The following is a 27207-nucleotide window of genomic DNA, read 5'->3' as shown; positions in this document are numbered from 1 at the left end:
ATTGGGGATCAATAATCCATTAAATGTTACAGTCAGGGAGAAGGTGTTCGTCTGCTGCCCCGGGAAAAATCGGAGGTTCAGAACTTGCTTCCAGACAGCATTGCAGAGGAAGATAAAGAGAAAATCTATGGGATTCTTGGGCAGGCAGTGTGTCGTCCAGCTGGGATTCAAGTAAGTGTATATTTGCTTGCTTGAAAAATGTTCAACCTCAGAATGAACCTTACTTTTCCTCTACTTGTGCTTCATATTAACTCTTGTAAATGTCTTGAAGTTAAAATTCGGACAATACAAGAGTTCTGTGAGAAACCATCTGTTAGCTAAATGGTAACACATCTGTTCTATGGACTGTGCGAATATTATCAAGTAAAGCAGTTGCATGACAAAAACCACATTAGGAACTAATGTGGGTTGTAGAAGTGGTTGGAGGACTTGGTCAAATTGTTTTCACTTTATTTGCATGTAGGATGAAGATATGACTCTACAAATCACTGAAAATGAAGACAATGAAGAAGATGATATGGTGGATGTTATATGGCGTCAATTATTAACAAGTTGTCCCTGGCTTTCAGATCTTGATGAAAATGCAACAGAAGGGTTAATTAAAGTGTGGAGGAAAGTTGTAGACAGAATCTTCAGCCTGTATAAGCTCTCCTGCAGTGCATACTTCACTTTTCTCAAACTCAATGCTGGTCAGGTTAGTGTTTGTACTAATGAGGAAATCCAGTTACAAACTTTGCTAAATGATTATATGAACTATAAACTTAGCTTAGAGGACTAATGCTTTCTTTCAAGGTTCCACTTGATGAAGATGATCCCAGGCTACACTTAAGAAATACTTCTGAGCAAAGCACTGATGATGTTATTGTGATGGCAACCCTCAGACTGTTACGACTGCTTGTGAAACATGCTGGAGAGCTTAGACAGTATCTAGAGCATGGGTTAGAAACTACACCTACTGCTCCTTGGAGAGGTGAGTATGTGTTATGTTGTTGTTAAAATTGGTGCATTTGCTCTAAATACAAGCGGAAAGCATTTTTTCATAAAACTTTTATATAAGCCTGATGGAAAGAGAGCCTGTCTTATATTAAATAATTTTATTGAAAATGTTGAAGTCTGCTATGCATCCTGATCCTAGGATAGGCAAGTAGCCAAGATGCTGGCTCCCTTCCTCCCCTGCCTTAAGACATTGAAAGGAGAAATGAGATGTAATTTGTGGAGTATTAATGTTATATTACCACCTTAAAATGGGGTGCAGGGGAAGGGTGTTTCCTAGCTATGTTTTAAAATGAAGTTAAGAGAATGATATATGGCTAAAGCCAGATGTCTCAGAAGTAGTTGATTGTCACTACACTACTGGTTCTGGTTGCTCAGGGGCTTTCCCACAAAAGGTTATTGAGTGAAAATGTGGAAGGCAGAAGAGGCTGACTCATGCAAAATTATTCTTTCTTTTGCAACATTGTTACTGACTTCAAGAACTATTTATTAATGAGACTTTGCTTCATTTTGAAAAATGATACAACAGATACAATGTGCAAAACTCAATTCCTAGTGCTTGGCTGAAGGATTTATATGTTGTGTCTGATGTTACCTGTATTTGAATAGTAGAAGGAAATAAGCTATTGCCTGTACTTAAAAAAGACATTTACGTTCTCTCAAAGCAAAACCAGCAGACTTTTAAAGATAAAATACAAAATTTCTGCATCATTCGAGGTGAAATGAAATGGGTCCACTTTCTTTTCCTGTTTATGAAGGTATTATACCTCAGCTTTTCTCCCGCCTGAATCACCCAGAAGTGTATGTTCGTCAGAGTATTTGCAACTTACTATGTCGTGTGGCTCAAGATTCTCCTCATCTCATACTGTATCCTGCAATAGTGGGCACCATTTCCCTTAGCAGTGAATCCCAGACTTCAGGTATGGAGGAAAAATAAATATTCAAATACACTTTAGCTCATACATTTTTACGTACTGGATAAAAGGCTATTGAATTCCTTTTGTTTTCCCCAGTAACTCTGATACTTTCTGTCTTAGGTGGGACCTCACTGATACCTTTCATTTGATTTACCAGTTTGGCAAATAAGTGTTTTCAGTTTCATCATCGTATACTTTGCCGGTACTTAATGTAATATGGGGACCTGATGTGAAATGAAGTGTTGGTTGATACATCTTTCAAAGCCAGAACAGCATAGCTGATATTTTAACATCTGTTCTTAATTTAGGAAACAAGCTGCCTTCTGCCATCCCTACTTTGCTAGGTAATATTCAAGGAGAAGAACTGTTGGGTGGTGAATGTGATGGAGGGAGCCCCCCAGCTTCTCAAGAAAGCACTAAAGATGACACAAAAGTTGGATTGAATGAAGATCAAGCAATGATGCAAGATTGTTACAGCAAAATTGTGGAGAAACTGTCTGCTGCAAATCCAACAATGGTATTGCAGGTAAATAATCCAAATGTATGCTACTTGCACAGTTATTTGAACCACAAAATACATAATTTGTGGGTAGACCTATTGAAAGCTTGGTGCATCTTGCTGTTAGGCAGTCATCTCTTCATGTTCTACATCTACAATAAGTCTTAATACTCTTAGAAGTGAGTGAATCTTAATTTATTTTATACAGGTTCAGATGCTAGTGGCTGAGCTGCGACGAGTTACAGTTCTTTGGGATGAACTGTGGTTGGGAGTTTTACTGCAGCAGCATATGTATGTCCTCAGAAGGATTCAACAACTGGAAGATGAAGTCAAGCGGGTCCAAAACAACAACACTTTACGGAAGTATGTCTTTTTTGATTAATTCAAGTGATAATTGTAACAAATATTTATTCTTAGGGAAGCATATACTCAACCAATCAGTAGTGGTGTTCCTCCTGAATTCATACTATCCTAGCTGCTTCATGAAAGCCAGTGACTTTATTTCAAGAACATTATGATGCTACAGCTGGTACTGTAATCAGATGAAAACCAACAACAATCTACCTGTGAATCCATGGTGGAATTTCCTTACCAATAATGTGTTGGAAATGCATATTCAGTTGTGGGTTATGAGATCCTGTAGTTCTCATTTCCAAGGTCTTTCTACAAGTCAGCTGAAATGAGAACAAGCACATTGAAGAGTATAATCCATTTGGAGTAAACAGAATGTCTTAGTCTGCTTTTGAGTTTCAGTGTTCAGCAAGTCTTTTTCTTCTTCACCTGGGTTCTCCTGTGAATGGATTTGTGAAGAGGGAAGCCATTCACTGTGGTCTTGGCTAAGCTTAAGACTGCCTCTTGAATTCTTACAGTCACGACTGACATGGAATGGGAGAACAGCATTATACGAATATCTTTCTTCTTTATAGCTGTGGTACATCTTCAGGCAGTAGTAGTAAATAGCTCTTTAATAAAAGGAAAACAGTTTGTTAGAGTAGTTTGAGCTCTTGAGCTTCTCCTCAGGGTTTCCAGTGGTGAAGAACCCGGTTAAAATGTTTCAGTTATTAAAAAACCCGAAAGGGGACGAGGTGTGGGGAGTGTGGCTCAGAGGAACATGCGTTCAGTGTGGAATGAAATACTCTTAATTTTAGTACAATTATCCTTGAAGATGTCATTTTAGAGGTGTAATAATTTTTGTGAATTCTAAATGTCACATTTGCAGTCTTACTTTATTGCTCTGCTTATAAAGTAACGTGTTTTTTATGGAGTTTAGAGGAAATTTTTGTTTTTACTAGAGAGGAGAAAATAGCAATCATGCGTGAAAAGCATACAGCTCTGATGAAGCCCATTGTATTTGCTCTGGAACATGTACGGAGCATCACTGCAGCTCCTGCAGAAACTCCTCATGAGAAATGGTTTCAGGATAACTACGGAGAAGCAATTGAAAATGCGCTGGAGAAACTTAAGAATCCTTTGAATCCTGCTAAACCTGGAAGCAGCTGGCTCCCGTTTAAAGAGGTACTGTATGCACAGGCAGTACAATGTAGACACGATCAGCACTCTTGCTGTACCGTGTACTTGACTTTTCTCCTTAGTATTCCCTTGCCGCATCAAAATTACAGTCTGAAACTTTCTCTGCAGTCACTGCAGGCCTGCCTGCTAGATTTGCCTCTGTAAGAAGGCCTGCTGACTGCCTGCAGTGTTGCATTTCTACCCAATGAAATTGTTCTGTTTTCTTCAAATCTTGCATCTTCTGCTGCCTGGGATGCTGTCAGTTTTGGGGACAGAGGGCTTTATGGTTTTTAAGTACTGTCTTTCTGAAACTCTATATGCCATCTGAGTTTAGTGGTTTTAAATTTTAACACGTTTGGTGTAGTTCTCTGGCTATGCAGCAAGCTTCGAGTGGTCAACCCTACCCAAAGATACTTTGTTTTTCAATGATGTGAACTTGTCCTAGTTCTTAATTGGTCTGAGGAGAAACAAAATACATATTTACTTGGATATGCGGGGCTGTGCTGGTGGTTTTAAAGTCCTGCTAGATACAACCTATGTTTTACACACAAACAGATGTTTTTTGTAGTTCCCCTTCTGCCTTGCAGAACAAGCAGATATGTAAACAGGAGGTTGTTGAATGCTGCTGCTTTTGACCACAGCTCAAATATTTATAAAAGCAGGAGCAAACCTCTTATGGAATCATTGTGACTTTGGTGCTTATCACCAGGCAGGGTATCTTTGCTGCATAAAGGATGGGGTTTTGGTTTTTTTGTTTTTGTCATGTTCATCCTTAACCGTAGCTGGATTCATAGGGTGGCAAGGATGCTTTCTGGAAGGTGACCACCATTACGTTTCTTTTGGTGACAGTTCTTTTCTACTGCTAGCTCTTAATGTGAACATCTGCTTAAATTAAACTTCTTTGGAACAGGTTATGCTGAGTTTGCAGCAGAGAGCGCAGAAACGGGCTAGTTACCTTTTACGCCTTGAAGAAATTAGTCCTTGGTTGGCTGCCATGATGAACACTGAAATAGCACTTCCTGGAGAGGTATCGACCAGAGACACAGTCACAATTCATAGTGTGGGCAGCACCATCACAATCCTGCCTACTAAAACCAAACCTAAAAAGCTGCTTTTCCTGGGCTCAGATGGGAAGAATTATCCCTATCTCTTCAAAGGTAAGAAATTGAAGTTTTCTCTTGCAAGTTACTGTCTCTTGTTATAAATTAAACTGCAATAAAGCTAGGAATCCACATGCTTGCAGCTGGTGTTTTATCTGCCTGCCTGATACAGAGAAAGAGTTATTTTGAGCCATCTGCTCCCTCTCTTCCCCACCACCCACTTCACCATACATTTTCAAGGAATTTTGCCCTGTGAAGCTCTAAGTCAGGTGTTTTGTATCTTTTCTTTAGCAGGGTTGCATCAGAAACAGTATTTTACTTGCACACTGTTGGAATTAGCTGGATGCACTTTTCCAGGAGTTTAAGAGAACTTCAGAGACTTTATGCCTTTTCTAAAAGGGAAGGACCTATTCATTATGTTAGTAACCTAGTCTGTACTGCTCACAGGGTGAGCTGTCATAAACTGGTGATTCCAGTAGGCAAATGCTACGTAAACACTTAACTTTAGGCTGAACAACTCATCCTTAATCTACATAGTTTATAAAGCTGTTCACAGTCTGAAATGAAGTAGGACTTCAAAAAAGGATGAATTTTTATCTAGTAATTAAATTTTAAACAAAACTTATCACAGGTTTGGAAGACTTGCATCTGGATGAAAGAATCATGCAGTTCTTATCAATTGTGAACACAATGTTTGCTACTATTAACCGTCAAGAAACACCAAGGTTCCACGCGAGACATTACTCTGTGACACCTCTGGGAACAAGATCAGGCTTGATCCAGTGGGTGGATGGAGCTACACCTTTGTTTGGTCTTTACAAGCGGTGGCAACAGCGAGAAGCTGCTTTACAAGCACAGAAGGTAACAGCTATGTTTTATGCCAGCTTGAACAATTCAAAGGAAAACATTTATTCTGATTTGCTTTGCAGTTCTCCATAATGTTGTCTTAAAATGATTGTGGGGTTTTTTTATAGTAACCCGGAATGGTTCTGTATATTCTTATCTCTTGGGATTTCACCAGATGTCAATATGTTTTCATATACATTATATATATATATATATATATACACACATACACACAGTATATATTACGTAAATATACTCTTGTATGATAATTCAGGGAGAGTTGGGTTTGAACAAATAGAGTTAGCCATGATTAAATTTATTTTAGTTTGGTATCTTATTCTCTCATTTGATTCTAAATGTGGGGTTTACAGTTACATTTTTAAAATTTTCCTTCATAAATTGTACAGTTAAGCCAAAACAATGTGTTTTGTTCATTTAGGCTTTTTAAGTATTGAATTTTGAAAGAATTCAGAGGTTTAAATCCTCCTCAGTAGAGGAGTTGATTTTTTTTTTTTTTTTTGTATTTCCTTCTCACCAAAACTGAATTTGGGATACTTCTCTGTAGTAATAAGTTGTAATAGGTAAATTACAATTTTTACCTCTTCTAGGCTCAGGACTCTTACCAGACTCCTCAGAATCCTGGAATAGTTCCTAGACCAAGTGAACTTTACTACAGTAAAATTGGACCTGCTTTGAAGGCAGTTGGGCTTAGTCTTGATGTGTCACGACGCGACTGGCCCTTGAATGTAATGCGGGCTGTTTTGGAAGAACTGATGGAAGCAACTCCCCCAAATCTCTTAGCTAAGGAGCTCTGGTCATCGTGTACTACACCAGATGAATGGTGGAGAGTTACACAGGTGAGTTATAACAGATATCTATCCCTTTGAAAGGCCGTGTTTTTAATGGGGTGAGGGGCAGCAAATGCCTGGGATGTGTTCAAGCAGTGATACTGTTGAGTTAGGTGAGCTGGCACTGCTGAAGTTTCATGTAACAGGAAATGTTGGCAGTTGTACCATCTGAAATAAAAACTGGGTATACACCTGATATATCTCTGTATTATTATACTGGAATTATCAGCCTATGACATGTAAGACTCTTGTAAGATATCAGGCAAATAGAAAACAGCTTAGAATAAGTTGGGTTTGAATTGTCTTACACATACACTTCAGATAATGTTTTAAGATGGTAGTCAGTCCAGTATGTTGGCAGAGGATTCCCACAAATAATTTTTTCCTGAAACTCTCTTTAAAGTCGTATGCAAGATCCACTGCAGTTATGTCCATGGTTGGCTACATCATTGGTCTTGGAGACAGACATCTGGATAATGTTCTTATAGATATGACTACAGGAGAAGTTGTCCACATAGATTATAATGTTTGCTTTGAAAAAGGTAATTTAAAAAATGCTATATGTTATTCAAATAAAAGGTTTCCCTTCTTGCTAGTTAAGAGAAACAACTTAAATTTTTGTCTTAAAGGGAAAAGCCTTAGGGTACCAGAGAAGGTTCCATTCCGGATGACGCACAATATTGAAACAGCACTTGGAGTGACAGGTGTAGAAGGGGTTTTCAGGCTTTCTTGTGAACAGGTAAGTTAGGAAACATGCATAAACCTGAAGGCTGTCATTTACCAAATACTATCCTAAAAGTTTTCTATTAAACATTCTGATACTGATTTATTTTATAAAGCCTTTGCCTTTTCTACTGTGATTTTAATAGGACTTCATGTGGAAGGCTAGCTAGAATTCAGTTTTTAGTTTTAGTGGTGTTACTACATGCTAGCTGCATTTGTACGTACTGTGGTGTTCTTCCTGATTTGTGGTGGTTAGAGCAAAGTTACAGGTTTCTGTACCTACTCATGTACAGTATTTTGCGTTTCAAATTCCACTGTTCTATAAGGGTAATTTAAGATCAGAATGAGTCTTGTTTAAAATATGGTGCAGGTCCTTCATATTATGCGGCGTGGGAGAGAGACTTTGCTCACGTTGCTTGAAGCTTTTGTTTATGATCCTCTGGTGGACTGGACAGCAGGAGGCGAGGCAGGATTTGCTGGAGCTGTCTATGGTGGTGGTGGCCAGCAGGCTGAGAACAAGCAAAGCAAACGAGAAATGGAAAGAGATATTACACGTAGTCTGTTTTCTTCAAGAGTGGCTGAGATAAAGGTGAGTTTACTACAATAGTTTCCTTTTTTATAACCAAAGAAGACTCTATGGTTTCACTTCATTTTTTTGCATCTTCAGGTACTGGAAGACCCAAAGTTCATTGGTGATCATTTATTAGAAATAGTTTACAGATTTTATTGAGCTGAATTTAATTTGTATCAAGGAAAGTGCTTATATGGAACTTGCAAATAGTTTTCATTTTCTGTGTGTGTCGTGGTTTAAACAAAGTCAGCCATAAATCATGCAGTCGCTCTCTCACTCCCCCCCTTTCTTGCCCTCCCCCTACTCCCGGAGGGATGGAGAGGAGAATTGAAAAGAATGCAACTCCCATGGGTTGAGATAAGAACAATTTAGTAACTAAGGTATAACACAAATCACTACTGCTACCACCAATAATAATAATGATAAGGCAAATAACAAGGGACGAGAATACAACACCTCAGCACCAGCCGACCGATAACTCGCCCCACCCCACCTGACTGAGCACCGACTGATACCTAGTCCAACCCTGCAGTGTCCTAGCCCTTCCAGGTAACTCTCTGTGACATCCCAGGCATGACGTGCTGTGGTATGGAATACCTCTTTGGTCAGTTTGGGTCAGGTGTTCTGTCCCTGCTTCCTCCCAGCTTTCCCTCCTCCTGGGCAGAGCATGAGGCTCAGAAGGTCCTTGGCTAGACCAAACATTTGTGTTATCAGCTCTATTTACAGGCCAAAAGTCAAAACACAGCGCTGCACTAGCTACTAAGAAGGAGAAAAATGACTGCTACTGCTGAACCCAGGACAGTGTGCTTAATATTTTTCCTGAATCTAAGCTAGAGGAATAAAAATAGAGGTTTAGAGAGCAGTCTACATGTTTGTTAAGCTTTAGTGCTTGTAGCACTTGTAGCACTTATAACACTGGAAGTAGTCCTAGATTAACAAGATAATTGAAGGTTTAAGTGCTGCTATATATTATTTTCTTTTACCTGTTTAAGTCCAGTTTTATAAAGTCTGTGTCTTGGTTACAGGTTAACTGGTTCAAGAACAGAGATGAAATGCTTGCTGTACTGCCAAAATTGGACAGTAGTTTAGAAGAGTATCTGAACCTGCAAGAGCAGTTGACAGATGTAGAAAAGTTACAAGGAAAACTACTGGAGGAGATAGAATTTCTGGAAGGCGCAGACGGAGTGGATCATCCCTCCCACACACTTCAGCACAGGTACAGAGGATCCGGGAATCCTGTCAGGAATCTCACAGTCCAATACAGTTGGTGATTTAGTAATGTACTTACGAGTTTAATGTTCAAAATACATATATATGGGGGTGATTAATAGCTGGATAGAAGCTATTCTTAAGTAAGCAAGTCACTTCCTGTACGGAACTACTATTGAAACTATTTTTTTACTGAATAATCTTATTTATGTCCTATGTCTCATACTCCATCAGTATAACCTCTGCTAGTCTATGTTCTACACTTGATCCCCAAGACAAGAGACAGCATGTGCTGTATGTAGTGTCACATCAAATTAATCCACATAATGCAGCTATTGATAAGTACCACAAAAATGTTTTCATCTAGGCTTCTAGTTCTTTAACTTATTTTTGAGTTTATTTGAAATTGATCAAAGATTTCAGAATTGCATGACTATGCACATGTATTATTCTGTAGGAAAATTAATTATTAACACAACACTCTTGAAGTTTTATGTAATCGGGGAAAACGTGTTTATTTTCTGATCAACAAAGTAGTTGTACTGTTCAATATTGTTTTCTATTCAATATAGTTAAGTATTTTTTCCTTCTAGTACTTAATTCTGTGGCTTTAATAATTCAGGTATTCTGAGCACACACAGTTGCAGTCTCAACAAAGAGCTGTCCAGGAAGCAATCCAGGTGAAGCTGAATGAGTTTGAGCAGTGGATAACACATTACCAAACTGCTTTCAGCAATTTAGAGGCAACGCAACTTGCAAGTCTTCTTCAAGAAATTAGCACACAAATGGACCTAGGTATAAAACAGTATTTGTGGGGTTTCTTAATGGTTTGAAAATATCTAGAGTTTAGTATCAGGAGACATTATGAGTATCCTCCAATTTAAAGGCAAGGACCTGTATAGTAAATTAAAAGAAAGGGTATCCTTCGAAGGGTGATTTATAACTTTCAAGGCTTCTGTGCCAAGCTATCTGAAGGAACTTGTCTATCTTACCCTAGCTGGGCATGAGATTATTCTCTTACCTTGTGCTCAGAGTGCTCAGTGTGAATTCTCAATGTTTTGTTTATCACAAGTAAAAGAATACTTTTTAAAATGCGTCAGCACTCAGTATTTGTATGTTATAAAATGCGTGCTTCAGAGATACATCTTCATTTTTAACCATCTTTCTTAAAAGGTCCTCCAAGCTATGTACCAGCAACAGCATTTCTGCAAAATGCAGGCCAGGCACATCTCATCAGCCAGTGTGAACAACTGGAAGGTGAAGTTGGTGCTCTTCTCCAGCAGAGAAGATCTGTGTTACGTGGTTGTCTTGAGCAACTGCACAACTATGCAACAGTAGCTCTTCAGTATCCAAAAGCTGTGTTTCAGAAACACAGAATAGAGCAGTGGAAAACTTGGATGGAAGAACTCATCTGTAACATGACAATAGAGCGTTGTCAGGATATCTTCAGGAAGTAAGTTGACAAAATAATGGATTGTTTGAAGAACTTAATTTTCAAGCTACTTTGGGATTTTAATTTTCTAATTAAAACATATACTTTTGTGAGGACTGATCTAATTAGAAAGCAAGACAAGATTAAGTTGTAATTCCACAAGTTTGGGAAAAAAAAAAAAAGTTGAAAAATTGCTTTAAAAATACTATTCTGGAGTTTAATCTGTGTACTGCAAAAAGAAAGTCAAGTAACGTTGCTGTGAAGAACCATGCTTGTGGCTTTAGGGTAGTGATATTTAGGGGTTTTAGAAAGTTATAGTATTTAAAAATCACTTCAGTAAAGATTTTTTTAATTTGTTAAAGCAGAATTTCAAGCAATTATTTTTTCTTTTTCTAAAGTCAAAGCATTGGCATTATTACTGCTTGGCTTACAAGATCTAGGTTATATTTGCGCATTTACACCAAAACCCGTTTTCATTCTTTGCCCAAGGACCACTGATTGCCTTCTGTACTTGCAAACAGGGATGAAATAACGGTGCTTTCTAGGACTTCATGAGAGTGTCATTAGGGTGGCCATCAGCTGCTGTGCTATTTAGAGTTGATATGGAGTAGGTAATGTGGCAACTGTTCAAAGGCAGAGTATTTTCCAGAATACAGAGCAGAAAGCAATTTGCTAGCACTTGAGAAGGGAGAATTTTGTAATTGTATTTTTGCTTTACAGGTATGAGATGCAATATGCTCCTCAGCCACCTCCAAGTATGTGCCAGTTTATAACTGCTACGGAAATGACTCTGCAGCGTTATGCAGCAGATATAAATAACAGACTTATCAGGCAGGTGGAGCGTTTGAAACAGGAGGCAGTCACTGTACCTGTTTGTGAAGAGCAGCTGAAAGAAATTGAACGTTGCATAAAGGTTTTCCTTCATGAAAATGGGGAGGAGGGCTCCCTGAGCTTAGCAAGCGTTATCATCTCTGCTCTTTGTACGCTGACGAGGTGAGTTGCCTCTTGTGACATTTTTTGGTATGTGCTCATGTTTGAGACCGCATAGAAGGAATGTTCAAGTGATGGTTATGTGGGGAATGCAATAGCAGGCAGGTTGTCTAAGTGTCGTAATTCATCTAGGCGAAATCTGATGATGGAAGGTGCAGCGTCTAGTGCTGGAGAGCAACTGGTTGATTTGACTTCAAGAGATGGAGCCTGGTTCCTGGAGGAGCTTTGCAGCATGAGTGGGAATGTTACATGCCTTGTGCAGTTGCTGAAGCAGTGTCATCTTGTGCCCCAGGACTTAGATATTCCTAATCCAATTGAAGCATCAGAAGCTGTTCACTTAGCGAATGGAGTATACATCTCACTTCAGGTGACACTTTTGTATTACTTTTCCTTTCCTAATCCCTGAACTTCTAAGGCTTCAGCTAAGCTATTCTTAACATCTTCTTCCTTAAATGGCCAAATGTTTGCTTATGGTGCTGCTGAGATTTTTATTTTGTTGGACCTTAGTCATTTTCCTTGCTGTATTTGGCTGAGCTGAATAGGCTTTGCTACTGCCATTTACATTGGTTGAAAGAAACCATTTTGATCTACACCTGACAAATTGTAAAAACTGCTGTCAAGTAACCATAATAATTGTGTCTATAAATCTGATATTAGCATCAGCTTTGTTTTGCTTTCATTCTTTTATTCTATTGCTGGCAGTCCAGAACAATTTCCAGGCTGTTTAATTTATGCTCTGTCTGTTTTCTGCTCCTATTAAGTCTTACTTATTTTCACCTAAAAGAACTGGTTGGAAACAAATTCTGAAAGTCTGTTTTACAGGCCCCTATCTCCAAGATTGGGAAGGAGAAAACTGGGTTTATAATTTCGTGGTTTAGAAATGTTTCCACCGTAACCAACTAAACAAACAAAAAGACATTAGTGGCAGATTGAGTGAAATACCTGCTGAAGACTCAAATGGTTTATAACCTGTGGCTGGTGGAAATAGCTTATTGAGGCTCTTGGTTCCACTGTATTGTGTTTGACAAATATTTTCCTACCAACCTGTGTAAGCACATTGAGATTTTTGTCACATTGGTTTTTTGCTCCTCAAAGTAGTAACACTTCAGAAACATGCCTGCAATTTCATTGCAGTGCAGCTGAGATCTTTCACCCGCATTGTTTTCCTCCCTGTGAGCTCTTAGGTAAGATGTGTAGCTCACTGAGCAGCCAAGATAACTAATCTTTTTTTTTCCTTTGGTTCTTGTCTCATTTTGGAGACAGAACATACTGGTTGGTTCTTTCTATAGCTGCCTTTAGCCCTCTGGTGCATTCTGCTTGCAGAAAATTGCTTTATGCCATTTAAGGTACTGTTCTTACCTGCATTGATTTCTGTGGCGTGAGTAGGACTCTAATAAAATAATCACTGTCTGGCAAGTTTTTTGATTCTTTTCCTTGCCTACTGCAATCAGTTTAACAAATCATGAATTCTGTAAATAATTTAACCTACTCTTTTAAAGTTACATAATGGAAAGAAAAGCTACCTAATTTGATTAAATTGATTTGTAAAGTGTGATGTCTGTACTGCTAATGCTCTGCTGAGAATTGCTGTATGGTATTGCTGATGATGCAGTTAAGGTATCTGTTGCTGTATTATGCAAGTGTCAAACCTTTGGGTTTGTACAGAGTGTAATGGATTCCTGATTTCTTTCGACTTAAAAAAAAGTCAATTTTGACCCTTGGTTGACCACCATCATGTTATCTTTCAGAGAATATCTACTACTAAAATGATGAAAGATGCTGTATATGATGCTTCTTGAGACGGGAAAATATCTAATGTTTTCATGCCTACTTCCCAACAGGAACTGAACTCAAACTTCCGACAGATCATTTTTCCTGAAGCACTTAGGTGCTTAATGAAAGGGGAGTATACTTTAGAGAGTATGCTCCATGAGTTAGATAATCTCATTGAACAAACAACTGATGGAGTCCCTTTGCAAACTTTGGTTGAATCTCTCCAAGCCTACTTACGAAATGCCGCCATGGGACTAGAGGAAGAAACACATACTCATTACATTGATGTTGCAAGGTAAATCACTTTTTAGCTCAGGTATGAGAGAATGAGGACTGCACAACATTAGTTTGTCTGAATATTATTTGATGTACAGGCTTTTCTTGTCCAAGAAAACCCTTAAGCGGAGTGCAGCGTCTGAAGTGCACATTTCCTCTATGTGTTTGTACATTTATTCACGCGTACATAGACATACAGAGCTATGGCAAGTTACATTTACATTTGCCTGAAGTTGACTTTTGGTAGTCGACTTTGTTCAAAACATATAGTTGTGGTTTTATACTTGAAGTTAAGGGATGCTAAAAATAGAAACTGGTCCATTAGTTTGTGGGAGGAACTGGGGAAAGGGAGAGCTTGTAATTATGGAACTTCTCCATCAAGAGGTTTGATGAGCTTTAGCGTGATGAATTGGTGACTTCATTAAAAAAAACAGAAAACAACAAAACAGAAATAGACAAAATCCCAGCCAAACAAAAAGACTTGTGCATCTTGTAATGTGGGACAGTACCTTTGTATGGAAGTTCTTGGTAGACAGCTGAGCCAATTGAAAAGCTTCCTGCTACGTAGAAGTGATCTTGATGCTTCCCTTGTGCCAGTTATGGTGGCTCCATCAGTGCTGCAAGGAAGGCTGCTATACCAGTTGAAAACAATTTACTTTTTTCTCTTAGGTTAATTTTCTTTCTCGTTTACCCATGGGCAAGCCTGCTCAGTCTGTTAGTTAAGGGTCAAAAGTGATATAAGAGAGGGAGAGGATAAGACCACCTTTCAGGAGCAGTAAAACAGTCTTGACAGTAACTGAGACCTCATCCTCCACCTTTTTACCCCATGGTGCATTCAGGCGTTTACATGTGTTATGTTTAAAAACCAGTACTTGATTTTCATGAAGGGAAGATATTTACATCACTTACTGTTCATAACTATAATATGCTCATAGGGAATGTAGTTTGTATCCTCTACCTGCATTTTAAGTTAGCTTTGTAGCTGGTTATTTAATACAATCCTGTCTTATATGGTATCTTTAGCTGTTCTTATGAGACCAGCATTAAGATTTATGTGGTAAGTAGAGGAAGAGGTGTAAGAAGAGCATGCAGAGATTTCACCTTGTTCAGATGCATCTTCATTCCAATCTGCTCTGGCTGTGGGAATTGAATCAGTTTAAGAAAATTCTATTTATTTCTTGTAGACTAACCAAAACCATGTAAATTTTCTGTTTTAAGAGTACTTCATGCTCAGTATGGTGAACTGATTCAGCCAAGAAATGGTTCAGTGGATGAAACTCCCAAAATGTCGGCTGGGCAGATGCTTCTGGTAGCCTTTGATGGAATGTTTGCTCAAGTGGAAGCTGCATTTGGTTTATTGATTGAAAAGGTATGGATTTGTCCTTTACAGAGTACTTTGAGTCAGGAATATGAAAGCTTTACAAAAACAAACTATATTTCCTGTACATTTCGCAGCTAAACAAGATGGAAATACCTGTTGCTTGGCGTAAGATTGACATAATCAGGGAAGCCCGCAGCACCCAAGTTAACTTCTTTGATGATGACAATAATCGGCAAGTTCTAGAGGAAATTTTCTTTCTGAAGAGACTGCAGACAATTAAAGAATTTTTCAGACTCTGTGGTACCTTCTCTAAAACATTGTCAGGTAAAGGAATATTACCAAACATTCAGTATCGCTTTGTCCACTTCTCATAGAGTGACAGAATAGTGCCTTTTGAGAAGAATGTAAAATGGTCACTTCTGCTGTAACTTACCTTTCATATATGGCAAGCATGCAGAAATTTAAAATTAGTTCCTCTAATCCTGCTATGTTTGTAACAAAAATACCATGTATTTCCTTTAAAAGGTATCAGTTCACTTGAAGAGCAGAATGCAGTAAATGGACCTGTTCAAATTGTCAATGTGAAAGCCCTTTACAGAAACTCTTGTTTTAGTGAAGACCAAATGGCCAAACCTATCAAGGCTTTTACAGCTGACTTTGTGAGGCAGCTTTTAATTGGACTTCCAAATCAAGCTTTGGGACTTACTTTGTGCAGCTTCATCAGCGCTTTGGGTGTTGATATCATTGCTCAGGTAGAAGCTAAAGACTTTGGAGCAGAAAGCAAGGTTTCTGTGGATGACCTGTGCAAGAAAGCTGTGGAGCACAATATCCAAATTGGCAAGTTCTCGCAGCTGGTCATGAACAGGGCAACAGTATTAGCTAGTTCATATGATACAGCATGGAAGAAGCATGATCTAGTGCGCAGACTTGAAACCAGTATTTCATCTTGCAAGACCAGTCTTCAGAGAGTACAGTTGCATATTGCCATGTTCCAGGTAAGGCCTCAATGCACAAAACACATTTCTCTCCAAAGTGTGTCTGTGGAAAGTGAGCTTTAATTACTGTGAGTACAAGACCTTCTTTATGTTGTTGGATGAGCTGTAGAATATTTTAATGGACTTGAAGTATTTTGGTTTTAAATTACGCTGTCAATGTATAAGGAAAAGAGGTGTTACAGCTTAGCTTCTTTTGAAGACTAGCTGCTGTATAAGATTGAAGTGTGGAAAGGTGTACATTTGGAGTCAATGAAAAAATTGCAGGTACTAAGTCATTTACTAGAAAGGAAGTCATTCGCTGGCTTTCTTGCTAGCAGTGTTTCCCCATTCTCCCTCTTTTTTCAAACAGACTATGACTGAGGGGATTGCTTAAAACGGAGGTTAAGCATTGCTGAACATCGTCTTGCACCTTTCCTTCTAAGTTTTAATGCCGTAACTGTCGTCTTGCTCCAGTGTTTGCCTCGTGGCAAAATAAATAGTAGTTGTATCAATTCTAAAAATGTTCCTCTGAGGCTTTAGATAAATGCCATTGTGCAACTTGAGCTCTATGCTGGTATCTAGTTGTATTATAGTATCATTGATCTTCATTTTGTAGTTATTTGGAGGTTAAGGGAAAGGCTTTCTCCACGTCAGTTAATGAACCAGTTAAGAGATTGGTAAGCAAAACTGTGTTTGTTTTAGTGCGTCACAAAGGAATTGTTTCTGACTGTTGATGGGTTTTTTTTCTTTAGATCAGGGAAATGTGTGTAAATCACTCCTAGTAAGTTAATGACTGATTAATGGTATAAATACCCAAGCCAGCAAAACATAGTTTACAGCTACTTATGTAGTATAGCACTAACGATTTAGGACTTTTAAGCATGCTGGTATTGTCTCACATTTAGCCCTTTTAAAATGCCCTTACTTATTAAGTATGCCAGAGTACTACAATTACTATTTGTGAAGCTAAGTATTTTGTGCTGAGAAATATGGCTGCTCAGGTGTTCCCATCATTTCCTTTAAGTGGCAGCACGAAGATCTCCTCATCAGTCGCCCACAAGCTATTTCTGTTACTCCTCCACCTCGTTCTGCAATTTTAGCCAGCATGAAAAAGAAACTTCACACGCTCAGTCAGATTGAAGCTTCAATTGCTACAGTCCAGGTACTGTTACCTTTGGGAGGTTTGTTCAGCAGCATATTGGAATGTGACTTAATGCAAATGGCAAAATTATCTCCCACCTCTGGATTATGTTCTCTCTCTTGCTGTCGAAGCACAAATTTAGTGGCATTTTCGTTGATCTCTTTTTAAGCCTGTCTGATGTATATTGGTGCATTGCTTGATTTTTGCCATCTCATACAAAATATTCCTTCTGGAATATCACTGTTTGTTTCACAAGTGACTATATGACTATGTGAAAGTACTTTTCCTTCTGAAGGCTGATCATGCTCCTGTTCTTTAAGTTTGTCTGACCTAGATCATCATTGTTACTTACGAAGTGTTAGCAGCTCCCTTTGCAGATCCAGGCAAATCAGTTATTTTGTGTGTTAGGTTTTCTGTGTGCTGTGGCTTGGCTCAGCTTTTTAGGCTTTTGAGTAACAGTAATATAGTGTGTTTAATTGTTTAATGCTTAGCTTCTTGAATTTTTATTTCCTTTTTAGTTGTGAAGTAACTGTTTGTAATAGTTTTTTGAAAACTATTTATAAAATAATTCAGGACTCCTATGATTTTATATAATTTTTAGTCTAGAAATGTGATTACTTTCAACCTGCTTTTGGTTTGGGGGTGAGTGTGGGGGGGTGTGTGTGTGTGTTCTGATGTGTTATAACCTAGACGGGTGACTTTATTTCCATAACAATCAAGTCCAGTTGTGATGTGTGCTGAAAATAAACCTTTAAAGAGTATAACATTTGTCAGTCTTGAGTGCCACATTCTTTTCTATATATGGGTGTAAGAGCATTCCTGCATGTGATACATGCCTAATTTTTTTAAAGTTAGGCAGTTAGGCTTAAGATTATGTATATCTGTATGGATTATCCATATCTGTGTATGTGTTTTGGTCACCAACATAGGAGAAACTAGCAGCACTTGAAGCAAGTATTGAGCAGCGTTTAAAATGGGCAGGAGGTGCTAATCCTGCACTGGCACCAGTCTTGCAAGATTTTGATGCCACTATTGCTGAAAGAAGAAACCTTGTACTGAAAGAAAGTCAAAGAGCAAGCCAGGTACTGTACAGCAGTATGGTACTATTGACTTTGTAAGTGTGTTTACTCTGTATTTCCTACTTGAGATTTACGTAGAAGACATTCTTCCTCCTCAGCACCTAAACAGCAGACATAAATAACCAAATACTTCTGGGAATTCTACTTTAAAACCATTATGAATAACCTCTGGGGGAATTGCTGCAGGGTTGGATGACCCTGAAGTGATACTGCTACTGTGACAGAGTAGCTTTACTGTTGTATTTAAAATTCTCCCTTCTAAGGGCATAGAACAAGTGCAATTTGTATAGTAGACAGTTTAAATGGAATAATTTTTCTCACTTGCTTTGATTTTTCAGGTCACTTTCCTCTGCAGTAATATCATTCATTTTGAAAGTTTACGTACTAGAACAGCAGAAGCCTTAAATCTTGATGCTGCATTATTTGAACTTCTCAAACGTTGTCAACAAATGTGTTCTTTTGCATCACAGTTCAACAGTTCAGTCTCTGAACTGGAACTTCGACTACTTCAGAGAGTGGTAAGTAAAGGTCGAAGCAAAATATATAACATTACAGAATCATTACAATCACGAGTTCCCAATTTTGACTTTCATTCTAAATGTTATGTGTCCCTCCTAATGGGTCGTGCATTACAGAGTTTATTCCATCAGCTGCTAAACACTTGGCAGTAGCATTCAGACAGTAATTGAAATTTATCTTTGGATACAGATACAAAGGTGTTTCTGCTATTTTTAGGGCACTGGTCTTGAACATCCTATTGGCAGCTCTGAATGGCTTCACTCAGCTCACAAGCAGTTGACCCAGGAAATATCTACACAGAGGACAGTACAAACAGAAAGAGAACAGCAAATAGAAACAGTTTGTGAAACAATTCAGAATCTGGTGGATAGTATTAAAACTGTGCTCACAGGTCATAACAGACAACTTGGAGATGTCAAACATCTACTGAAAGCTATGGCAAAGGTATGCCTAAAACTTCGTTAGTTATTCCTCAAACCTGTATAGTTCAAGGAAAAATAACACTTCAATGATGTACTTTTTAAAGTATCTAGAAATAGTGAAATGTGTTTATGCTTATGGAGTTCAAGATATAAAATTCATTTCACCTCTAAGGATTTATAAAGCTCTAGAGTTAGGCTGATCAGGCTTTGGCTGAATTAAACCTTTCCTCTCATTCAGGAGTTGAAACATTTTCTTTTGTGTTTGCAAATCCTCTTGGGTTTTAATCAGCAAAACATCTGATCTTCTACAAATTTTTTACAAATTGCTTGAAGTGTAATTACTGAAAATTGTGGTTCTTTGTAGTCAAATAACAGAGGGGCTGCAAAGGTTAAGAAATGCTCAGCTTTATTCTCTTAGCCAAAATGTAACGAATAGTTAACCTTTTTTCATGTCTTTGTTACAGGATGAAGAAGCAGCTTTGGCAGATGGTGAAGATGTTCCCTATGAGAATAGTGTTAGGCAGTTCTTGGGCGAATATAAATCGTGGCAAGATAATATTCAGACAGTTTTGTTTACATTAGTTCAGGTTATGGGTCAAGTCCGCAGTCAGGAACATGTTGAAATGCTGCAGGAAATAACTCCCACCTTGAAAGAACTAAAAACACAGAGCCAAAGGTAAGACAGTCACCTTCTCCTGTGAAAAGGCATGTTGCTTGTCTGTGTACCTGTGCATGGCAGAAACATAGCCAGCACAGGGTACCTACTTCTGTCTTAGAATTCATTCCGAGTCTTAGAATGCAGGAGTCTTTTTGCAGAGTTTGATGTAACTGTCCTTTTGAGTTTTCAGTAAGGCAAGTAGTTGCATGAATATTTATCAACTCCATTGTTTCCTAGTGTCTACAATAATCTGGTGGGGTTTGCATCACCCTTAGTCACAGATACATCAAATGAATGCTCAAGCCCAACGTCAGCTGCTACATATCAGCCAACCTTTGCTGCAGGTAATACTTGAAAAAGTACAAACATTCGAACACCAGGAATTTATATAGAGAGGGGGTCGTAACTTTTAAATCTTGCAATACAGACAATCTTTATAAGATTATAAAAGCCTATAAAAGAAAAGCTATTGAGCATACAGTAGTGAATGAGTGATTATCCTAGCCGTTGAATAGCCTTTTGAGATCTGGATTCACTCCACAAAGCCCAGAACACATGGAACACATTGTCACATGTATCAACTGAATGGTGATTTCTGTTGCAATCAGTACTAAAATGTATGGTGACCTTGAAATCAGTCCAGAAATCCTACAAGGTCATTCAAGCAAAATGTTCATGACTTTACAGTTAAAACCACAAATTTTCTCATGAGCATGGGTTTCTTTCTATTTAAGGATTATTCTACTGTCCATATTTGGGCTAAGCAGAGGTCCCTGATTTCTATCAGGAGCGAGAACTGCATTTTCTAAGTGCCGTACAAAATGATAAAATTCAGTGTTTTGCAGTGGAACAAAATGTCTTGTTTGTTAAGTGAAGGAAATCAGAAAACAGGAAGATTGAAGAGAGAAGAACTGGAGCAGAGTTTAAAATACAATTTAATATGCATTTGTACACAAGTACTAATAGCTGCATTTGATACACTTTTATTTGTGCTTTGTCTTGCATCTATAATATATTGTTTTGAATAACTCCTTTACAGCTGTACGTAGCAACACAGGGCAGAAAACTCAGCCAGAGGTGATGTTGCAGAATGTAAGAAAGCTAATTCAGAAAAATCTTGCCACGTCAGCAGATACTCCTCCGAGCACAGTCCCAGGAACTGGCAGAAGTGCTGCCTGTAGTCCCAAAAAGACAGCCAGGGACCCTAAAACAGGAAAAGGTAAATACAGGGCTAAAAAACCCTCAAACAAATAAAATCAAAGCTTTAACTAAAAACCCCATCACTGACAAGAGCAAGAAAATCCCCAAACACCTCAGTGGGCTTCTGTGCAGGAATGTAAAATTGAATAGATTTTATTTTGTACCTTTAGCCGTGCAGGAAAGGAATTCATATGCAGTTAGCGTGTGGAAGCGGGTCAAAGCCAAGTTAGAGGGCCGAGATGTGGATCCCAACAGGAGGATGTCTGTTGCTGAACAGGTGAGTTCAAAATAGTGAAGTTCCAGTACTGGTCTTTACTTTAAATATTTGGTAGAAAGCACATGTGTGTGGATGCTGAAGTATGCAGATTAAAACCCTACTGTGAATGGGGCATCCCTTCCGAGGTATATGATTTATTTTCCAGTACAAATCAAGTTATGCTACTGCCTCATATTGCTGCATCCTTTTATTTATAAAAATATACAATACAGAAAACAAAAGCATTTGATAAACTGAAGAATTGAATAAAATTGCCTTTTGTATATCAGTAAGCTAACAAATGTTACACAGCTGTTGATATCCAGGCAGAACATGACACTGTCTAAAAGACAGAACTTGTCTGTGTTTTCTTGCATAACACAGCCACACTCGTGACTCTGGGAGGCTGAGTCAGGGGACCCAGATGCCTATGTGAATTTGAGAATATTGTGACTATCTTCAAGACAGGGGCTGTGAATGAGATGTGTGATCTTGGTCTGCCCCTGCAGTATAAATTCCTATTTCTTATGTGGACTACACAGAGTTATGCAAGATTTACAGTTACTGTAGATCTCACTGAAATTCTGTATTTGCAGGTGACTCGAATTTTAAGATCGCTGAAACACTTTAAAAAATCTGGCTTATTTTTAATTACTTGTTTGACCTTTTTAATAGGTTGACTTTGTGATTAAGGAAGCAACTAATCTAGATAACTTGGCTCAGCTGTATGAAGGTTGGACTGCCTGGGTATGAGTAGGGAGAAAGCAGATCAGTCTGGTTCAGCGAGGTCAGACATCCACCAGAATCAACTCGGCCTCAGGCATCCATAGCCGCACCACAGTCGGTGGTGATGCATACTGGGGCTTAATCTGAGGAAACCTAGGAAATCTCGGTGCACTGGGAAGTGAATCCTGCAGGATAGCTGCACTCAGGGATACGCTAAACACAATGGTCTGCAACCCCCACAGTCAAGGGTGAAAGCTCACCGCTTGAGCAACACGGTTTGTCTTTCTGCTATGGAAGAACTGCAAACGTGTCTGGGGGTTAGCTGCAGAAAGAAATCGGGATGCTACAAACCGCAGAGTGATTTGGAACTCAATTCCACCTGACCCTGTGAACACTTCAGGAAACACCGAACCCTGGTCAAAGAAAAACAGAAAAAATGGGGCCATGAAGAAATCACAGCAAGGGAAGATTTGATGCATTCAGATTCTTGTTACTCTTGTTGCGTTGGCAACAGTGCTGGTTGAGTTGACCAGTTAGTACGGGAAAAGGCTACAAAATGTACACTTCAGAAATGGACTGAAAGCGAAGAGCTGTACATCAGATATACGCCGCATTGGAAGAACTTCTGAGATAGAAGAAAAAGCCTTTGTTCTCTTCTCCCTTTCCTCTTTCCTTTCTTTCCTCCCTCCCAGCCTCCTCTTGCATATACCCCTCTTGGCTTATTCTTGTAGGTTAGGCGTACTTCCAATATACTTTTCATTTCAATCCTTCTACTTCACAGTTTAGTCAAATTTACCAACTTAAATTTCATTTGGTAAACAAATTTTCCAAAAGCACTGAAAATATGGAACATCAGTGATTACTTATGAGTTGGATGGTCAAATGCAAAGTGTAATTTTGGTTATTTTAAAGTCATCTCTGTGATTCTATTACGTACAGTTTCTCCAAATTGTCGCTGTGCATTTAAAAGTAATGAATCCTACAGGCATTTGATTTAATGTGCACTTCCCTCTGCTTGCAGTGTACACTTTTTTTGTAATTCAAATTGTCCCTCCAATCTCATTCTACTGTGATTGCTGTAGTTTCTTTCGTACAACGTAGCTAATCCAATGTAATCTTTACCTTTTTAAAAAACAGGTTAGAGTATCTAGTAGAGTTTTACATTGTTGATGACAGATAAACAATAAAGTGATGTTCTGGTGGAGGTAGAGTGATATGCTTTTTACTTCACTTTCCTAATACTTTTAGTTCACACTTGTAAATTACAACGCTTCAGTTCCCAGGGGTATATGTATAATCCAAAAAATGAAGGACTCTCCAATTTTTGTTCAACTAGATCTGTAAAGATATCTGCAAAGTAATTTTCCTTTGCCATATTACTTCTGTACATGGTTGTTCATTAATGCATCCACAGTAAATCTTCCACCAGTTTTCTGCTTGGTTGGGTGTTTCAATCAATTCTGCACTCAAAGTGTGATTATAGTCAGAAAAGTCTCTCCAAAAATGGCATCTCCTAACTTAGATCAATGTCCTGCTTGTCTGCCAGTTGTTTTCAAGTGGGGCATGTAGGAGAAGGCAGCTTCCTTTTCTTAGAGCAAACCAACCTACCACAACTCGGTAACAACCGCAGAATCTTACAGGTGCTGATAGCTAAAGCAGAAGCGCACACTGATGTTCTCAACCCAGGTAACTTTGCGTAGCTACGCATAAAATCTTTCTCTTTTGTAAACTTGGGGAGTTCATTATGCACAGTTGCTGAAAAACGATAGACATGGGAAGATTCTTTATGCCATTTTAGTCACTTTTCAGAATAAAACACACTTTAAATACAGCATTTTTTCAATCAAAATACAAGTATTAAAGGATTTGAGCCAAGCCTGCTACTGACATAAAATTCATTTAACTGAACGGATTTGCAGCAGTTCATCTGGGTAGAAAGCTTGGCTAGGAATTTTTGGATGACATAAAGTAACACCAGGCAGAAATAATAGCCAAACTTGTATTATTTTCAGTATTTGCACTATGTTGACTGCTCTGCCTCCTCGGTAGGTCTTAGTATTCACTTTCTCCTCTGTTGCCAATTTTTTGTGGACGTGCACTTTGAAGTGTGAGGATTTCCAGCAGACACATGGCCTTTTTTGCATTCTGATTGCCTGATTAACTCTATGGAAGTCACAGGCTTCATATCTAACGATACCCATGCAGATGCATTCCACTGCCATTGCTTCCTGAACCCTCTGCCATCCACGTGCTGTGAGAAAGAAGGTGTTTGCATGTTGCATTGAAGAACATTCATATGCAGGACAGGACACTTGACACTGTCAGTCCTTCTTACTTTTCTCCAGTTAAAAATAACCTTACGAGCAATCTGTTTGGAGCACCATAGACAAGAGTGTATTCTACATGCTGTTTTATGTCTTGGAAGCTGGGGGGAAGGGAGGGGTAATGCACTCACCTGTGGCTCATGTATTATACCTCCGCTATCCAGAAATGAAACACTTGTGTGGAGATGGGTTCTTACTTCGTAGTTTAATAAAGTTTTAAAAAAAAAAGAATATGTATCCATAATTTCCTTGTATGCAAAACTACTGTGGTTGTGAAAATTATGGGGGGGAACAAAGTGCCTAACACAAACAAATGCAAAATAAAGCCCAAATTGAGTATGCCCTCAGCAAGTCAGCCGATGACACCAAGCTGTGTGGTTTGGTTGATATGCTGGAGGGAAGGGATGCCATCCAGAGGGACCTTGACACGCTTGTGAGGTGGGCTGATGCCAGCCTTATGAAGTTCAACCATGCCAAGTGCAAGGTCCTACACCTGGGTCAGAGCAGTCCCAGGCACAGCTACAGACTGGGCAAAGAAGAGATTCAGAGCGGCCCTGCGGAGAAGGACTTGGGGGTGCTGGTCGATGACAAAATGAACATGAGCCAGCTTCAGTGTGCGCTCGCAGCCCAGAAAGCCAACCATATCCTGGGCTGCATCAAAAGGAGCATGACCAGCAGGTCGAAAGCGGTGATCCTGTCCCTCTACTCTGCTCTTGTGAGACCTCACCTGGAGTATTGTGTGCAGTTCTGGTGTCCTCATCATAAAAAGGACATGGAACTGCTGGAACAAGTCCAGAGGAGGGCCACGAGGATGATCAGGGGACTGGAGCACCTCCCGTATGAAGACAGGCTGAGGAAGGTGGGGCTGTTGAGCCTGGAGAAGAGAAGGCTGCGTGGAGACCTCATAGCAGCCTTCCAGCATCTGAAGGGGGCCTCTATAGGGATGCTGGGGAGGGACTCTTCGTCAGGGACTGTAGTGACAGTACAAGGGGTAACGGGTTAAAACTTAAACAGGGGAAGTTTAAATTGGATATAAGGAGGAAATTCTTTCCTGTTAGGGTGGTGAGGCACTAGAATGAATTGCCCAGGGAAGCTGTGAGTGCTCCATCCCTGGCAGTGTTCAAGGCCAGGTTGGATGAAGCCGTGGATGGGATGGTTTAGTGTGAGGTGTCCCTGCCCATGGCAGGGGGGTTGGAACTTGATTATCTTAAGGTCCTTTCCAACCCTAACTGTTCTATGATTCTGTGACTGTAAATTGGAATAGGAGTCTACAAATTCCTAAATTTGCATAGCTAATGTTGAAGCAAGAGCTTACCTGCTGAGGCAGTAGCAGGACCATTGGCTTTTGTGTCCTGACAAGGTTTTTCTTCATAGATGTTGACAATGTGGTCAATTGGCACAGTCTTGGTTAAACCTAGGATGCAGCTTCTGTGTGTGCATCTTGCATATTAAATAAGATTGCATTAGTTTTGATTTTTTTAAAAGATAGTGTGTTTCTTCTAAATATAAGTTTACTTTTTTTTTTTAAACTGAGTCATTTGCATTTTTTCTGCAGTAATGAGGAATTATCTAAACCAACATAAATCTACAATCAGATCTCTGTTAAATACACACAATCCAGCTGAAATCAAACCATTCACTTTATGCCCAGTTTGCACCTGATGTTTGCCTGCAGTAAATGCCAACCCATGGACCATGCTATAAACTCATTTCTCAAAGTCACATTCCAAGTATGCTCATCAGTTTTAAGCTGTTTTCCCCTCCCAATTATACAGGCTAGTGGATGACATACTCTTAACCCTTCGAAAATCCAGTTACTACTTTGCCTTCTCTTCCCGCTCCCCTTCTGTAATGCCTAGGTGTGAGCACTGCTCTACCAAACGTGTTGCTGGGATGTGCTAAGTGGGAGTCCTGATGTTATTTTGCTGGAATAACAGCGGTATCAAGTTAATATAACTAAATTGGAACGTGTACAGTTCAGAGAAATGATCTTGGTACTTTGCCGGAGCTCCATTATCTGAATTTGCTTTGCAAAAGTTACTTCTGCCTTCAGAATTAGTCTATTTAGGTTGAAAAAATAGACAATACGTTACTAATAGCTGTAAGAGATTTGAGTCTCCTATATAAATCAGTCAAAAGTCAGAGGGAGCTAGTTCTTAAAGGAAGAATGTCTGTAAAAGGCCATACAAGGTTACCATGCACACGCAGGGGGGTATTTCATTGCACAGACCCTTTGGGTGACACCACGCAGTGCTCTCCACCCTCCAATAAACTGATCGATAACATTTATTCTGTGGGATGTCTGAATGGAAAGCACCACATAAAAGCATCCCTTCAGAAATACTGGAGGGGATTGAAGACGTTAAAGCTCCATCTTTCTAAATGCTGCATTCCTGAAGGTTTATCTACTTCAGTTACTCATCACTGTCCTGTGCCAGGTACATTTGGCAATTCTGTTTTAGCTCACTCAAATACTTCAAAGGTTTTGGGGTTTTTTTTTCCTCTTTTTTTTTTTGCAAGCTTTTCCTGAAATTAGCAGACATCCCCCTATATACATTAAAGAATTGGACTAGCAAAAATGTTTCAAGATTACACCTGCCACCCATCTTTTTCTTTCTTAGCACAGTTCCTAGTTACGTGCATATATTTTTATTTACTGGAAGATAATTATTTCTGAGTGGACTCAACATTTTAAAGAATTTAATTGAAAATACAGATACTACATAAAACTACTGTTGTATGCACTTAAATGCATAACTGATTAGAATAATTTTGCCATTCATCAGACTAATGTTTTGTGAATGGCATAAGAAAGTTTGCCATGCATTTGTTACATTAGGTGTGATGAATGGGTGGAGGTTTAATGTGAAATCTGTGTCTCTAACTGCACACAGCAATTAA

General features: G+C 39.0%; 1 protein-coding gene across 1 annotated transcript in view; it reads left to right on the top strand.

Moving 5' to 3' along the window:
• Positions 1-24537, top strand: part of SMG1 (SMG1 nonsense mediated mRNA decay associated PI3K related kinase) — a 68421-nt gene extending 43884 nt beyond the window's left edge. The window contains exons 33-63 of the mRNA XM_065684229.1: positions 33-171; positions 464-694; positions 793-970; positions 1752-1913; positions 2219-2436; positions 2618-2772; positions 3702-3924; positions 4829-5075; positions 5650-5879; positions 6473-6721; positions 7116-7254; positions 7342-7451; positions 7806-8024; positions 9032-9222; positions 9838-10010; positions 10389-10668; positions 11368-11640; positions 11770-12004; positions 13479-13705; positions 14905-15055; positions 15142-15331; positions 15533-16002; positions 17006-17143; positions 18052-18204; positions 18540-18719; positions 18937-19164; positions 19607-19818; positions 20038-20144; positions 20840-21019; positions 21171-21277; positions 21932-24537. Of these exons, the coding sequence (XP_065540301.1) occupies positions 33-171; positions 464-694; positions 793-970; positions 1752-1913; positions 2219-2436; positions 2618-2772; positions 3702-3924; positions 4829-5075; positions 5650-5879; positions 6473-6721; positions 7116-7254; positions 7342-7451; positions 7806-8024; positions 9032-9222; positions 9838-10010; positions 10389-10668; positions 11368-11640; positions 11770-12004; positions 13479-13705; positions 14905-15055; positions 15142-15331; positions 15533-16002; positions 17006-17143; positions 18052-18204; positions 18540-18719; positions 18937-19164; positions 19607-19818; positions 20038-20144; positions 20840-21019; positions 21171-21277; positions 21932-22009 (6073 nt within the window). The 3' untranslated portion in view covers positions 22010-24537. The remainder of the gene's footprint in view (positions 1-32; positions 172-463; positions 695-792; positions 971-1751; positions 1914-2218; positions 2437-2617; positions 2773-3701; positions 3925-4828; positions 5076-5649; positions 5880-6472; positions 6722-7115; positions 7255-7341; positions 7452-7805; positions 8025-9031; positions 9223-9837; positions 10011-10388; positions 10669-11367; positions 11641-11769; positions 12005-13478; positions 13706-14904; positions 15056-15141; positions 15332-15532; positions 16003-17005; positions 17144-18051; positions 18205-18539; positions 18720-18936; positions 19165-19606; positions 19819-20037; positions 20145-20839; positions 21020-21170; positions 21278-21931) is intronic.
• Positions 24538-27207: the final 2670 nt, after the last annotated feature.

Source organism: Lathamus discolor, chromosome 6 (genome assembly GCF_037157495.1).
Source record: "Lathamus discolor isolate bLatDis1 chromosome 6, bLatDis1.hap1, whole genome shotgun sequence".
NCBI lineage: Eukaryota > Metazoa > Chordata > Aves > Psittaciformes > Psittacidae > Lathamus > Lathamus discolor.
This window is presented reverse-complemented; position numbering and strand designations above follow the sequence as displayed.